Here is a 12,748-nt window from a genome sequence, read left to right on the forward strand (position 1 = left end):
CCCCCCCACCCCCTCTTCACCCCCCCTCCGCCACCCCCCCATCACACCGCCTCGTCCTCCACTTCCATCTTCTTTGTTATCAGTGTTTAAAAAAAATAATTGCGGGGGGTTATCGGGGGGCCGCGCGCGTAGTCCCAGACACGGCGACCAACAAACTTGAATTTGTTTAAATTTCTTTGTACTGTCTCTTTAACGTCCCTCCGCTAGCCAGTGTTGCCAGATTGGGCCCGATTTGCCGCCCAATCTGGCAACACTGGCTGCAGCTCCAATCTGGCAACGCCGCCGCTAGCTCGCCTCCTATTGATCAAGCCTCCATTTTCCAACACACAGCGGCGGCGCTGGTAGCAGAGACACCCTGAGTCCACCTGGAGGACCACCAGGACCCGGGGCAGGCATGGCAGCCAACATGTACCGGGTTGGAGGTAAGCGGGCGCTTGTTTTCAGACCTTTCCCCGCTCTTCGCGGCGCGTCTTGGGGCTCCGCTGCGTGCTCTATCCCCCTCCTCCTTCCTCATTTATGTCCTAAAGCTGAAGAGCCTTGTGCTCCACAGAGGAGGATGAGGAGGGTGGCTGTGAGGAGGAGGATGGTGATGAAGAGTGCTGGTTCGCTACACAGCTCCTCCGGATGGTTCGCTCGTTGCTTTTCGGGGAGGGTGGGTTTGGAACAAGTGAGCGACCACCCTACATGACGGATTCGGTGTGTTATTGTGTGTGTTTAGAAGGGGGCAGTCGTGTGTTTTGACTAAATGTTTAAGTTAACGCGGAGAACGGCTCCGAAAAGTTTGGCGTGCAAGTCAGCTCTGTGTTCGTCCCCACTAACGGGGTGCTCGCAGTGCAGCAGCTCACTGTCACTGAGGCGGGTTCAGGGTAGATAGTGAGCATCGCTCCTCGGGCTTAACCCGAACCCAGGAGCCACTAGGACAGCAGATGCCCTCCTCCATCGGACCTATCATGCACTACTATAAAAGTTTGGCAAAACCGACCTTGGTATCTCGCAAGAGCTGTACACATGAGCCATAACTCGTATGTTGTGTTATATGTTTACTTTGTCTTTGGATATGACCCATGTGGCCTCAGTAAGGCTTGGTTTCTACAACCACCTCCCATCTTTATTGCCATCATCACCTTTTGGGTCAACTCCCATCATGTCTTTAATTGTTTAATTTCATGCCAATGCAGATTATGGCATATTGACTTTGCGTTGAAGGTATTGCTTAAATCTTGGTGGTTCTAATGTTTAATCGGCATGCTGTTCAAACGTCTTGTCCCCGTCTCCAGGTCCATGTGTGTTGACATTTAGCTCAGGGGGAGGGGGGGAGATGGGTGCATGGCCACTCCACCTGCACAGACTCTTGTTTAGGGCATCACAAGACTCTATAGTCCGGTGTACCGCATATCCCACCTAAACTCTCCCCTGTTTTATCCTATCACAAATGTAATTATTAGAACCGTTTACCTTACTTATCTGCTGATCCAAGTGGAACATAACTCTTCCTGAAAATCACAACCTAATCACAACCTATAGGCAAATGCTATTGAGCAGATGACCTTTAAGATCTGATACTCACTATGGAAATGTTTGGGTTGCTGGGGCGTGGGCGACGTTGTGAAATAATCCCAGACAAGCTGGTGAATTGTGGAAGTTGTGTGCCGCGTTAAAAAAAGTTAGCAGTGACGATGGCTGTCCTTCAAACTTCCATGAAGATGTTCTGTATGATAGCCTTAACTGTCAGTAAAGGCTGAATTACTTCTTTGTTGTGAAGTTTAATTGAAACTTCACAACAAAGAAAAACAATAAGACCTTCATGTGAATTACCATATTATTATGGTTATGGATATTTGAGGTCTGGTCATCAGAAGTAATGATTTAGGGTTGGGCTAGAGAAGACCGGGAAAAATCAGAGTAGTCAACTGCGGCCTGCCTCCTCCTCCTCCTCCTCCTCCTCCTCCTGTAGCTCCTCCTCCTCCTCCTCCTCCTCCTCCTCCTCCTCCTCCTCCTCCTCCTCCTCCTCCTCCTCACCAAACTCAGCCTTGCTCAAGACAAAGCAGGAGTCCTCCAAAGATGGCCGACACTTTACAAGACAATGCAGGACCACCATAGAAAGGCAGTGACTTCCCATGTGATGGAAGCGGGGACAAAGCTGGCTCAGCAGGCCTTGATGTCTTTGTTTCACCACAGCCGACCGCAGGCCATTCTGTTTTTTGTGTTTTCCTCTCTTCTCTCCCCTTGGTGTCGCTATGCGGGCTCCTCGGCCCAGCAGTCCTCAGACACGGGGAGGAAAGTGTGACAAAAGTAGGGCCTGTGTTCCTGCTAACGCACCTCCCATGGCGTGGAAGAGATTAGCTGCTGGACTCCGGTTCTTTCAGGCCCAGATATCTTTATCTCGCTTTGAGGGGGAATCGATGAGCGCGGGGGGGGGGGGTTAGCCATCACCTTTTAACATACAGAAGTTATTAAGGAAATGGTGTGCATGGCTGTGCTGTCCCATGGTCTAGGGGACGGCCTTTAACATCCGAGTATTCCTGTGCATTTTCCTTTTCTCCTTTTTAAACGATACCACAAGTATTTTGGTAATGTCTCCAATGGAGACTTTTGTCTAGATTCTAATTACATCCAACAATCTTAAATTGAGGTTATTGGAGTTGTTGTGTCTTGGTAAACCAATGCAGTCTTGGGTTGGGTAGGAAGTTATGATTTGGGGCTTTTGTAAAATGTCCCCCCCCCCCCCCCCTCTTTTTAAACGTTCTACAGTGTATTGATATGACCTATATTTGAAGGCCTCAGAGTAGTACGCCTTATTTCAAAGGAACTATCCAAAGTTATTGCTTCCATTTAACTTTCACTTGGTCGCCTCTCACAGTTTAAATTCACATTGGAAATGCACACGATGGTTTTTTTTATTCACAAAGTCAGTGGAATTTGTGTGCTTTACACAACCGCCAAGTGACCGCAGAAGAGCATGTCTGCTTCAAGCCCCGACATAATATTTTGGTGTCTAATAAAATGTTCATTTTGTAATCCATCAACGGGATGTAAATCTTGTCCAGTTCAGTTCTATAGAACAGAAATGTTACAGGTCAATCTTTAATCAGCCGTTGCATCATTGGGAAAGATTTTTTTTTTCAATCACAAAAACAAACGTCCTTCGTTTTGTTTGACAAAGGAGGGCTGGCGTGTATGTCGAATCTATACCTACCCTGGTCTTTAAGGCAGAAGGATTCGGTTGCACACAACTTTGATTAATGACGCAGAACCTGAGGGTGATGTGAAACGAAGCCGTTATTTCAAATGGCTTCACTTTTTGGTTGTCGCTGTATTTGCCGTGTCTGGTTTGGCGTGGCCCGCCTGGCGATCTCTGGTTCTCCACCGCCGGCCTCTTCCTCACAGGCAGAGATAATGTGATGGAGGATGCTGAGAAGATGTTGAGTATGGAAGTTGACGGTTGGCTTAAAACAAAGGTTGACCTCTGACCTCGGAGATATCCGGAGTGGATTTCGGCGAGGAGTGGAAGATTCCCCGCGGAGGTGAGTCCTCAGCGGAGGTGCGTGCCGCGTTAGGTGCAGGTTGTCGTAGGGCAGGGGCAGCCTTTGGATCCAGGACTTCCTTACTGGGTTCCACGTCACGCTAAGGGTTCACGTTGTTGTTTCTGTGGTGCGCGGGCAACATAACGAATGAATGCAGACAGTTAGGGACGCAATTCTCTGATTATGTATCTGGAGTTACCGGGATGCAATCGGAAACAACGGTACCGAGACGGAGGAGAACTCTACCGAAGCCGACGCTGAACTCATTGAGTCCAGTTCGTTGCTCAGTCTTTGGCGTGCTGCGCTCGCTCCGCCTCGCGTTTCAGACGGCGTGGAGGTGATTTCCAGGGAGGCAGGGCACCTCTGGAGGCGCGGCGGGCGGCGGGTGGCCGGGGTAATTGCGTGGCAGTCGTACCGCTTGATGCGCTCCGTGCCGTTCTGATGTCCAAGGCGATCAGGCCTGTGAGAGCGAACCGGTAAAGAAAGGGGGAAGGAAAGCGTTGGATTGGCCCGGCAGGGGGTCAAATGACCTGACATCGCCATAGTAACCTCCATCCACACTGTGTATGTGTATGTGTATGTGTGCGTGTGCGTGTGCGTGTGATTTGTATGTTTTTGGGTAGACGTATCATTTGTGTATCTGTGAGGAGACCTGTATAATTTGTGAGGGAGTCTGTGTGGGTGGAAGGATGTGCATTTATTCCCTCTTCATTTCGTGGCTCTTCCTCTTCCTCGTTAGGCTTTTAGCTTTAAGGCCAGCAGCACTTTTCATGAGTGCTCAGAGAGGCAGGCCGTCTGTAAGAGTACAAGACTGTCTCTTCTACTGCCTGTCTGTCTGCCTAATCGCCCGTCTGTCCATTTGTCTGTCTGTCTGTCTTCCCCATCTGCCTGTGCGTTTGTCTGTCTGTTCCTTCTCTTTTATAAAAGGACGTCACAGACAGCCAATCTTCACATGTAGTCCTCTGCAGTCCAGGTAAAGGGGTTGGCTCAACGAAACGATACCTGTGATGAGCTTCTTGTGTTGGGATAAAATGTATAATTTCCTATAGTCCAAACGGCAGAGTCACAAGCTGTGTCACAGATTTTTTTTTTGTCCTTTTTTTAGTCTATATTTATGTGTCCTTATCCTGTCTAACTCACCCTCTCTCTAGTGTCTCTCAAAATCATTCCCCCCTATCCTTGTGTCATCTCTTTTTCAACTTTTCATGCACACACACACACACACACACACACACACACACACACACACACACACACACACACACACACACACACACACACACACACACACACACACACACACACACACACACACACACACACACACACACACACACACACACACACACACACACACACACCCCCCTCTCTCTCTCTTATTTTGTCTTTACCGCTACCTGTCTCTCTCCTCTAGTCTGAGCCTGTCTCTGTCCTGGTAAGCCTGTCTCTCTGTCCGGGTTACATTCATCCAGGCAGTCTCTCTCTCTCTGATGGGCGTGGGGCTCAGCAACGTCTCTTGATTGGCTCACACCAAATTTGACTGCACTGTGACGTCACAGGGGGGCTGGGGCCTGCTGATTGGTCGAGGCTGTCAGCGGGGGATGGGGGGGCCGAGGTGGGCAGGCGGAGATGGCGGGAGGGCTGGCGGCAACGCAGACCCCGCAGTACCGCGGCCTACTACTGCCTACAGGCCTTCCTCTCTTTGTCTCCGTCTCTCGGAGTCTCACTCGCTCACGCTCTCTCTCCCTGTGATTCACCGAGTCTCACTCACTCATACTCTCTCTGTGTCTCACTCACTCATACTCGCTCTCTCTGTGTCTCACTCGCTCATACTCTCTCTCTCTCTCACTCGCTCATACTCTCTGTGTCTCACTCGCTCATACTCTCTCTCGGAGTCTCACGCGCTCATACTCTCTCTCTGAGTCTCACTCGCTCATACTCTCTCTCTCTCTGAGTCTCACGCGCTCATACTCTCTCTCTGAGTCTCACTCGCTCATACTCTCTCTCTCTCTCTCTCTCTCTGAGTCTCACTCGCTCATACTCTCTGTCTCACTCGCTCATACTCTCTCTCTCTCTCACTCGCTCATACTCTCTGTGTCTCACTCGCTCATACTCTCTCTCGGAGTCTCACTCGCTCATACTCTCTCTCTCTCTGAGTCTCACGCGCTCATACTCTCTCTCTGAGTCTCACTCGCTCATACTCTCTCTCTCTCTCTCTCTCTCTCTGAGTCTCACTCGCTCATACTCTCTCTCTCTCTGAGTCTCACGCGCTCATACTCTCTCGGAGTCTCACTCGCTCATACTCTCTCTCTCTCTCTCTCTCTGAGTCTCACTCGCTCATACTCTCTCTCTCTCTGAGTCTCACGCGCTCATACTCTCTCTCTGAGTCTCACGCGCTCATACTCTCTCTCTCTCTGAGTCTCACTCGCTCATACTCTCTCTGAGTCTCACTCGCTCATACTCTCTCTCTCTGAGTCTCACTCGCTCATACTCTCTCTCTCTCTGAGTCTCACGCGCTCATTCTCTCTCTCTGAGTCTCACTCGCTCATACTCTCTCTCTCTGAGTCTCACTCGCTCATACTCTCTCTCTCTCTGAGTCTCACTCGCTCATACTCTCTCTCTCTCTGAGTCTCACTCGCTCATACTCTCTCTGAGTCTCACTCGCTCATACTCTCTCTGAGTCTCACTCGCTCATACTCTCTCTGAGTCTCACTCGCTCATACTCTCTCTGAGTCTCACTCGCTCATACTCTCTCTCTCTCTGAGTCTCACTCGCTCATACTCTCTCTCTTTGTATCACCCGCTCATACTCTTTGTCTCACCAGCTCATACACTCTGTCCCTTGGTCTCTCTCTGACTCACTCTCTCTGACTGTGCCTCACTGTTTCACACTCTCTTTCGGTCTCTCTCCCTCTCTTTGTCTCGATGTGTTTCTCAGTTTCATTCTTTGTTTCTGTTTCACTCTGTCTGACTGTCTGACTCACTCTGTGTCTATCTCTCCGTTTCGGTCTCTCTAACTGTGTGTTCCTCTCACTCCTTCTCTCTTCCTCCATCTCACTTACACTCTTTGTCTCTCTACCCACATTTTCGTTCTGCCATGCTCACCTTCTCACATAGTGGAACTCCGGCGTTCCACACTAAACCCAAACCTCTCTCTATCAGGTGATGTTTCACTGTGGAAACATGAGGGACATCGTTGTGGACTACCACACAGTTTAGTCACATCATGTTCTAGTAAACGTCCCATACTTCGATGGAGATATGATGCTCTCACCAGAAAGGGGGCATTTTAATGATGAATTCAAATTTGCTAGATTGTAGCTAAATTAATTAAAATTAAAAATTCTGTTTCAGATTAGATTCTGGTGACGATCGATTGACTTAATTATTTTTTCAGGGTATTTTGCATTCATAAAATGTGGAAACATTTGAAAGATGAAAGTTTGGATAAAAAGCAAGAACCTTTTCAGTGTGAGCTGGGGGTGTACCGATGGCGTCTGTTGGACCCCACTCTGTGCGGACGACGGCTCATGGAACTCTGGGACACTGGATTCCACCCATGCAGACCACGGCGCGCTCCCTCAACCCTCACATGATCCCAGGTTCAGAGTGGGCAGGGTTCGGGGTGAGCGTCATGCAGTTTGTCATCATCCCTTCACGTTGACGGACGCACGTCGAGACTCCAGTGATTCGAGTTCTGTGAGCGTCGTCTCACGTCTGAGGCGGTGGTCGCTACGATTCCAGAAGTGTTAAGAGAGCCAGGAAGAGGTGAAGGCTCTGTACGTTTTCCTGCCATGGAGAAGTGTTGCATCTTCACACACCTGTGATGGTGAACACACGTGCAACATGGCGTTGCCGAGCCAATCACTGAAGTCATGCCCCGATTGGTCAGACAGGAGCTGGGAGTGGTCTGAATTGGCTCATGCAGAAGCAGGCACAGATATAAAACAGATATCGTCAGTGCACATTTCACTCACTAATAGCCGACAGATGGCTGGGCCTTTTCTAAAAAACGTCCCTGATATAATAGCTTTTAAACCTTGAGTTTTTTGTTTTTAATTTAGAACCGAGCATCCACTGGGATACAATCAGATGGTAATTAATTGCCGAGTCCATTGACGTAGATAGGGATATGAAAAAAATAGAATAATACTTCCCCGAAATTCGGAACCACATCAAACCGCCACTCAGATGGGGTCCGAAGAGATCCGCAGGAAGGTGACATGTCACACTATATTCATGTGCTGCATGATTTTGAATAGGGTTGAAATAGATTGGTCCTGTGTCCAGAAAGGCCTTTTTTATCCCGACCCCTAATAAGCTCTGACACTGGGGTTTCTCTGCAGCGTTGCTGGGGAAGCAGAGGTATGGTGCATTCCAGATGCCTCGTACTCCACCCTCACGGGTTGCAAAGTGGGAAATAGACCAGCTTTCTTGAGACATTTCAACGAACCACGGCCCCTTTTGGTCGTAATATCTCAGGATTCTGAGAGTCCACCGTTCAGTGAGGCCGACCGTACGACTCGACAAACAAAGAAGGCTGTGCCCGTAAAGAGATGTATTTTCTTAGTATTTGTACCACGTCGGTCGTTTTAATGTCCAACTCTTACCAACTTGATTACTTTGCTGCTTTAATCCGGTCACCAATGGCTGCATTGCACGGTCTTGCTCTACGTGCAATGCCATGTTACGTTTTGTTGTTTGTTTTCGAGCTGGTTTGCTCCAAAGCAAGGTGGCGTTCAGTCCCTTCCGTCTTTACCATAACTCGGTAAACAGCGCCATGCTACGATGCTACGATGTTGCCGTTACCTGGGCAACAAGGTTTTTCAACCCGCAAGCGTCTTGCGGTCTCGTCGACCGGCTCACGTGATTGGCCACCACAGTGTGACGCCGGGGAGACGCCCCCCCCCCCCCCCCCCCCCCCCCCGAAACAAACCACCGCAGCAGCTTTCCCACTCTTCCCCCGTTCAGATGAATGGTTTAACCCGCGTTTTCACGGCAGAGTCTGATGGAGTGTGAGTGAGCCCATAAGGGCTGAGGGGGTGGGGGGGGTGACGAGGGGGGCTGAGTGTGTGAGGGGGGGGGGGGGGGGGGGCGCGCTCTGGGCGACGTGGTGGAGGCGGACCCCGGCCTCCAGGCAGACTACCAAGTGTGGGGTATAATCTGGCAGCTCTCAGCCAAAACACACGCAGGGCTCTCAGCGGGCAGCCTCCCAACACCAGGGCCTGGGGGGGGCTCTGCTCCACCAGGGCCTGGGGGGGGCTCTGCTCCACCGGGGCCTGGGGGGGGCTCTGCTCCACCGGGGCCTGGGGGGGCTCTGCTCCACCGGGGCCTGGGGGGGCTCCTGGTGGAGCTGGGCCCCCGGGAAGGGCTGGAGCACTGCCAGCTGCACGGAGGCACGCACAAACGCACGGCTACACACCGGCTACACACCGGCTACACACCGGCTACACACCGGCTACACACCGGCTACACACACAGACACACCGGCTACACACCGGCTACACACCGACTACACACACAGACACACCGGCTACACACCGGCTACACACCGGCTACACACACACAGACACACCGGCTACACACCGACTACACACCGGCTACACACACAGACACACCGGCTACACACACAGACACACCGGCTACACACACAGACACACCGGCTACACACACAGACACACCGGCTACACACCGGCTACACACCGGCTACACACACAGACACACCGGCTACACACACAGACACACCGGCTACACACCGACTACACACACAGACACACCGGCTACACACCGGCTACACACCGACTACACACACAGACACACCGGCTACACACCGGCTACACACCGGCTACACACCGGCTACACACCGACTACACACACAGACACACCGGCTACACACCGGCTACACACCGGCTACACACCGGCTACACACCGACTACACACACAGACACACCGGCTACACACCGACTACACACCGGCTACACACCGGCTACACACCGGCTACACACCGACTACACACACAGACACACCGGCTACACACCGGCTACACACCGGCTACACACCGGCTACACACCGGCTACACACCGACTACACACACAGACACACCGGCTACACACCGGCTACACACCGGCTACACACCGACTACACACACAGACACACCGGCTACACACCGACTACACACCGGCTACACACCGGCTACACACCGGCTACACACCGACTACACACCGGCTACACACACAGACACACCGGCTACACACCGACTACACACACACACACCGACTACACACCGGCTACACACCGGCTACACACCGGCTACACACACAGACACACCGGCTACACACCGGCTACACACCGGCTACACACACGCAAACACACGCAAACACACGCAAACACACCGACTACACACCGGCTACACACCGGCTACACACCGACTACACACCGGCTACACACCGGCTACACACCGGCTACACACCGGCTACACACACAAACACACCGGCTACACACCGGCTACACACCGGCTACACACCGGCTACACACACAAACACACCGACTACACACCGGCTACACACACAAACACAATGACAACACACACACAAACACACCAACTACACACACACGCAACACACCAACTACACACACGCAACACACCAACTACGCACACACGCAACACACCAACTACACACACAACACACCAACTACACACACACACACAACACACCAACTACGCACACACACACACAACACACCAACTACGCACAAACACTATACGTAGGGGGGCTGATGCAAACACATGATGGCGTTCTACACACACACACACACACACACACACACACACACACACACACACACACACACACACACACACACACACACACACACACACACACACACACACACACACACACACACACACACACACACACACACACACACACACACACACACACAGAGAGATGCACACCTATTCTCCGACAGAAGGATGTGTATCCTGAGCCTCTTGGCTATGAGGGGGGCAGGTATCGTCTGTGTGTTCACCGTCCGCTTCAAACATCTCGTTTAGTCAGACCTCCCAACGAGGGCCGGCTCTGCTGTGTATAAAATTATCCTAATCAAGTTAAACTAACATTTGGAGGATGTCTGCATTGCAGTCCCCCCCCCCCCCCTGACTAATTAAAGCTGTCACAATGTGTTCCAACTGCAAATCATCCTAAATGGTTGCATCGCATTCTGACTGACGGTTCCTCTGTTTCTTTCCTTTTCTCCTCCTCCTCCTCCTCCTCCTCCTCTCTCCATTCTCCTGCAGATTATGTTTATTTCGAGAACTCGTCCAGTAACCCACTGCTTATCCGAAGGATAGAGGAGTTAAACAAGGTGAGTTTTGAGTGTACTCTCTCTCTCTCGCTCTCTCTCTTCTCCTCTCTCGCTCTCCCGAAGTCTGTCTCTTTGCTTTTTTTGTCGGACTGTCTGCGTCTCTCTCGCACTTTCTTGCTCCCTCGCTCGCTTCTTCCTGGTTGCTCTGTCTTTATCTTCTTTCTTACGTTTCTCGTACTTTCTACATCTCTCTCTTATGTCTCTCACTCTCTCTACATCTCACTCTCGTACTTACTCACTCTCACTCTATCTCTACGTCTCCCTCTCTCGCATCTCGGCCTCTGTCTGTCTCTATCTCTGTCTCTCTCTGTCTCTGTGTGTCTGTCTGTCTCTCTCTGTCTCTCTGTCTGTCTCTGTTTGTGTGTCTGTCTGTCTGTCTCTATCTCTGTCTGTCTGTCTCTCTGTCTGTCTGTCTGTCTCTCTCTCTCTCTCTGTGTCTGTCTCTCTCTCTGTGTCTGTCTCTCTCTCTCTGTGTCTGTCTCTCTCTCTCTGTGTCTGTGTCTCTCTCTCTGTGTCTGTGTCTCTCTCTCTGTGTCTGTCTCTCTCTCTCTGTGTCTGTCTCTCTCTGTGTCTGTCTCTCTCTCTGTGTCTCTCTCTCTCTCTGTGTCTCTCTGGTGTCGCCGTCTGTCTGTCTCTCTCTCTCTGTGTCTGTCTCTCTCTCTCTCTGTGTCTCTCTGGTGTCGCCGTCTGTCTGTCTCTCTCTCTCTGTGTCTGTCTCTCTCTCTCTGTCTGTCTCTCTCTGTGTCTGTCTCTCTCTCTGTGTCTGTCTCTCTCTCTGTGTCTGTCTCTCTCTGTGTCTGTCTCTCTCTCTGTGTCTCTCTCTCTCTCTCTGTGTCTCTCTGGTGTCGCCGTCTGTCTGTCTCTCTCTCTCTGTGTCTGTCTCTCTCTCTCTGTCTGTCTCTCTCTGTGTCTGTCTCTCTCTGTGTCTGTCTCTCTCTCTCTGTGTCTGTCTCTCTCTGTGTCTGTCTCTCTCTCTGTGTCTCTCTCTCTCTCTCTGTGTCTCTCTGGTGTCGCCGTCTGTCTGTCTCTCTCTCTCTGTGTCTGTCTCTCTCTCTGTCTGTCTCTCTCTGTGTCTGTCTCTCTCTCTGTGTCTGTCTCTCTCTCTCTGTGTCTGTCTCTCTCTGTGTCTCTCTCTCTCTGTGTCTGTCTCTCTCTCTCTGTGTCTCTCTGGTGTCGCCGTCTGTCTGTCTCTCTCCGTCTGGAGCACCCAGCGCCGGATCCATTTTGGCTTTGAGGAGGGGGAGGGGGGGAGGAGGGGGAGGGGGGGAGGAGGGGGTCCCGTGTGCGTCGTGTCGGTGGTCCGATCGATGCACTGGGCAGTGGGCCAGCATGGCGGCGCCTCGCCCAGTGAACCCGAGTTCTGCTCGGCCGCCAGGCGGCTCTGTCACCTGTCCCATGCCAGTCTGTCCCAGTCTGCCCCTGTCCCAGTCTGCCCCCTGTCCCAGTCTGCCCCCTGTCCCAGTCTGCCCCCTGTCCCAGTCTGCCCCCTGTCCCAGTCTGCCCCCTGTCCCAGGCCCGTCTGTCCCCTGCCCCCCTGTCCCCCTGCCCCCCTGTCCCCTGGCCCCCCTGTCCCCTGCCCCCCTGTCCCCCTGCCCCCCTGTCCCCTGCCCCCCTGCCCCCCTGCCCCCCTGCCCCCCTGCCCCCCTGCCCCCCTGCCCCCCTGTCCCCTGCCCCCCTGCCCCCCTGTCCCCCTGTCCCCCTGTCCCCCTGTCCCCTGTCCCCCTGCCCCCCTGTCCCCTGCCCCCCTGCCCCCCTGCCCCCCTGTCCCCCTGTCCCCCTGTCCCCTGTCCGGGCTGGGCCGGCTCATGGTGGCTGTTTAATGTGATTGACAGCCAGCTCAGACGGAGCCTTCTGCTC

The 12,748-nt window shown here is 52.4% G+C and overlaps 1 protein-coding gene across 1 annotated transcript in view; it reads left to right on the forward strand.

The window, feature by feature from the left end:
- The first annotated feature begins 265 nt into the window (after nucleotides 1-265).
- mta1 (metastasis associated 1) overlaps nucleotides 266-12,748 on the forward strand; it is a 30,718-nt gene continuing 18,235 nt past the window's right edge. The window contains 2 exon segments of the mRNA XM_060052893.1: nucleotides 266-422; nucleotides 10,824-10,891. Coding sequence (XP_059908876.1) covers nucleotides 395-422; nucleotides 10,824-10,891 — 96 coding nt within the window. The 5' untranslated portion in view covers nucleotides 266-394.

This window comes from Gadus macrocephalus, chromosome 5 (genome assembly GCF_031168955.1).
Source record: "Gadus macrocephalus chromosome 5, ASM3116895v1".
Classification (NCBI taxonomy): Eukaryota; Metazoa; Chordata; class Actinopteri; order Gadiformes; family Gadidae; genus Gadus; species Gadus macrocephalus.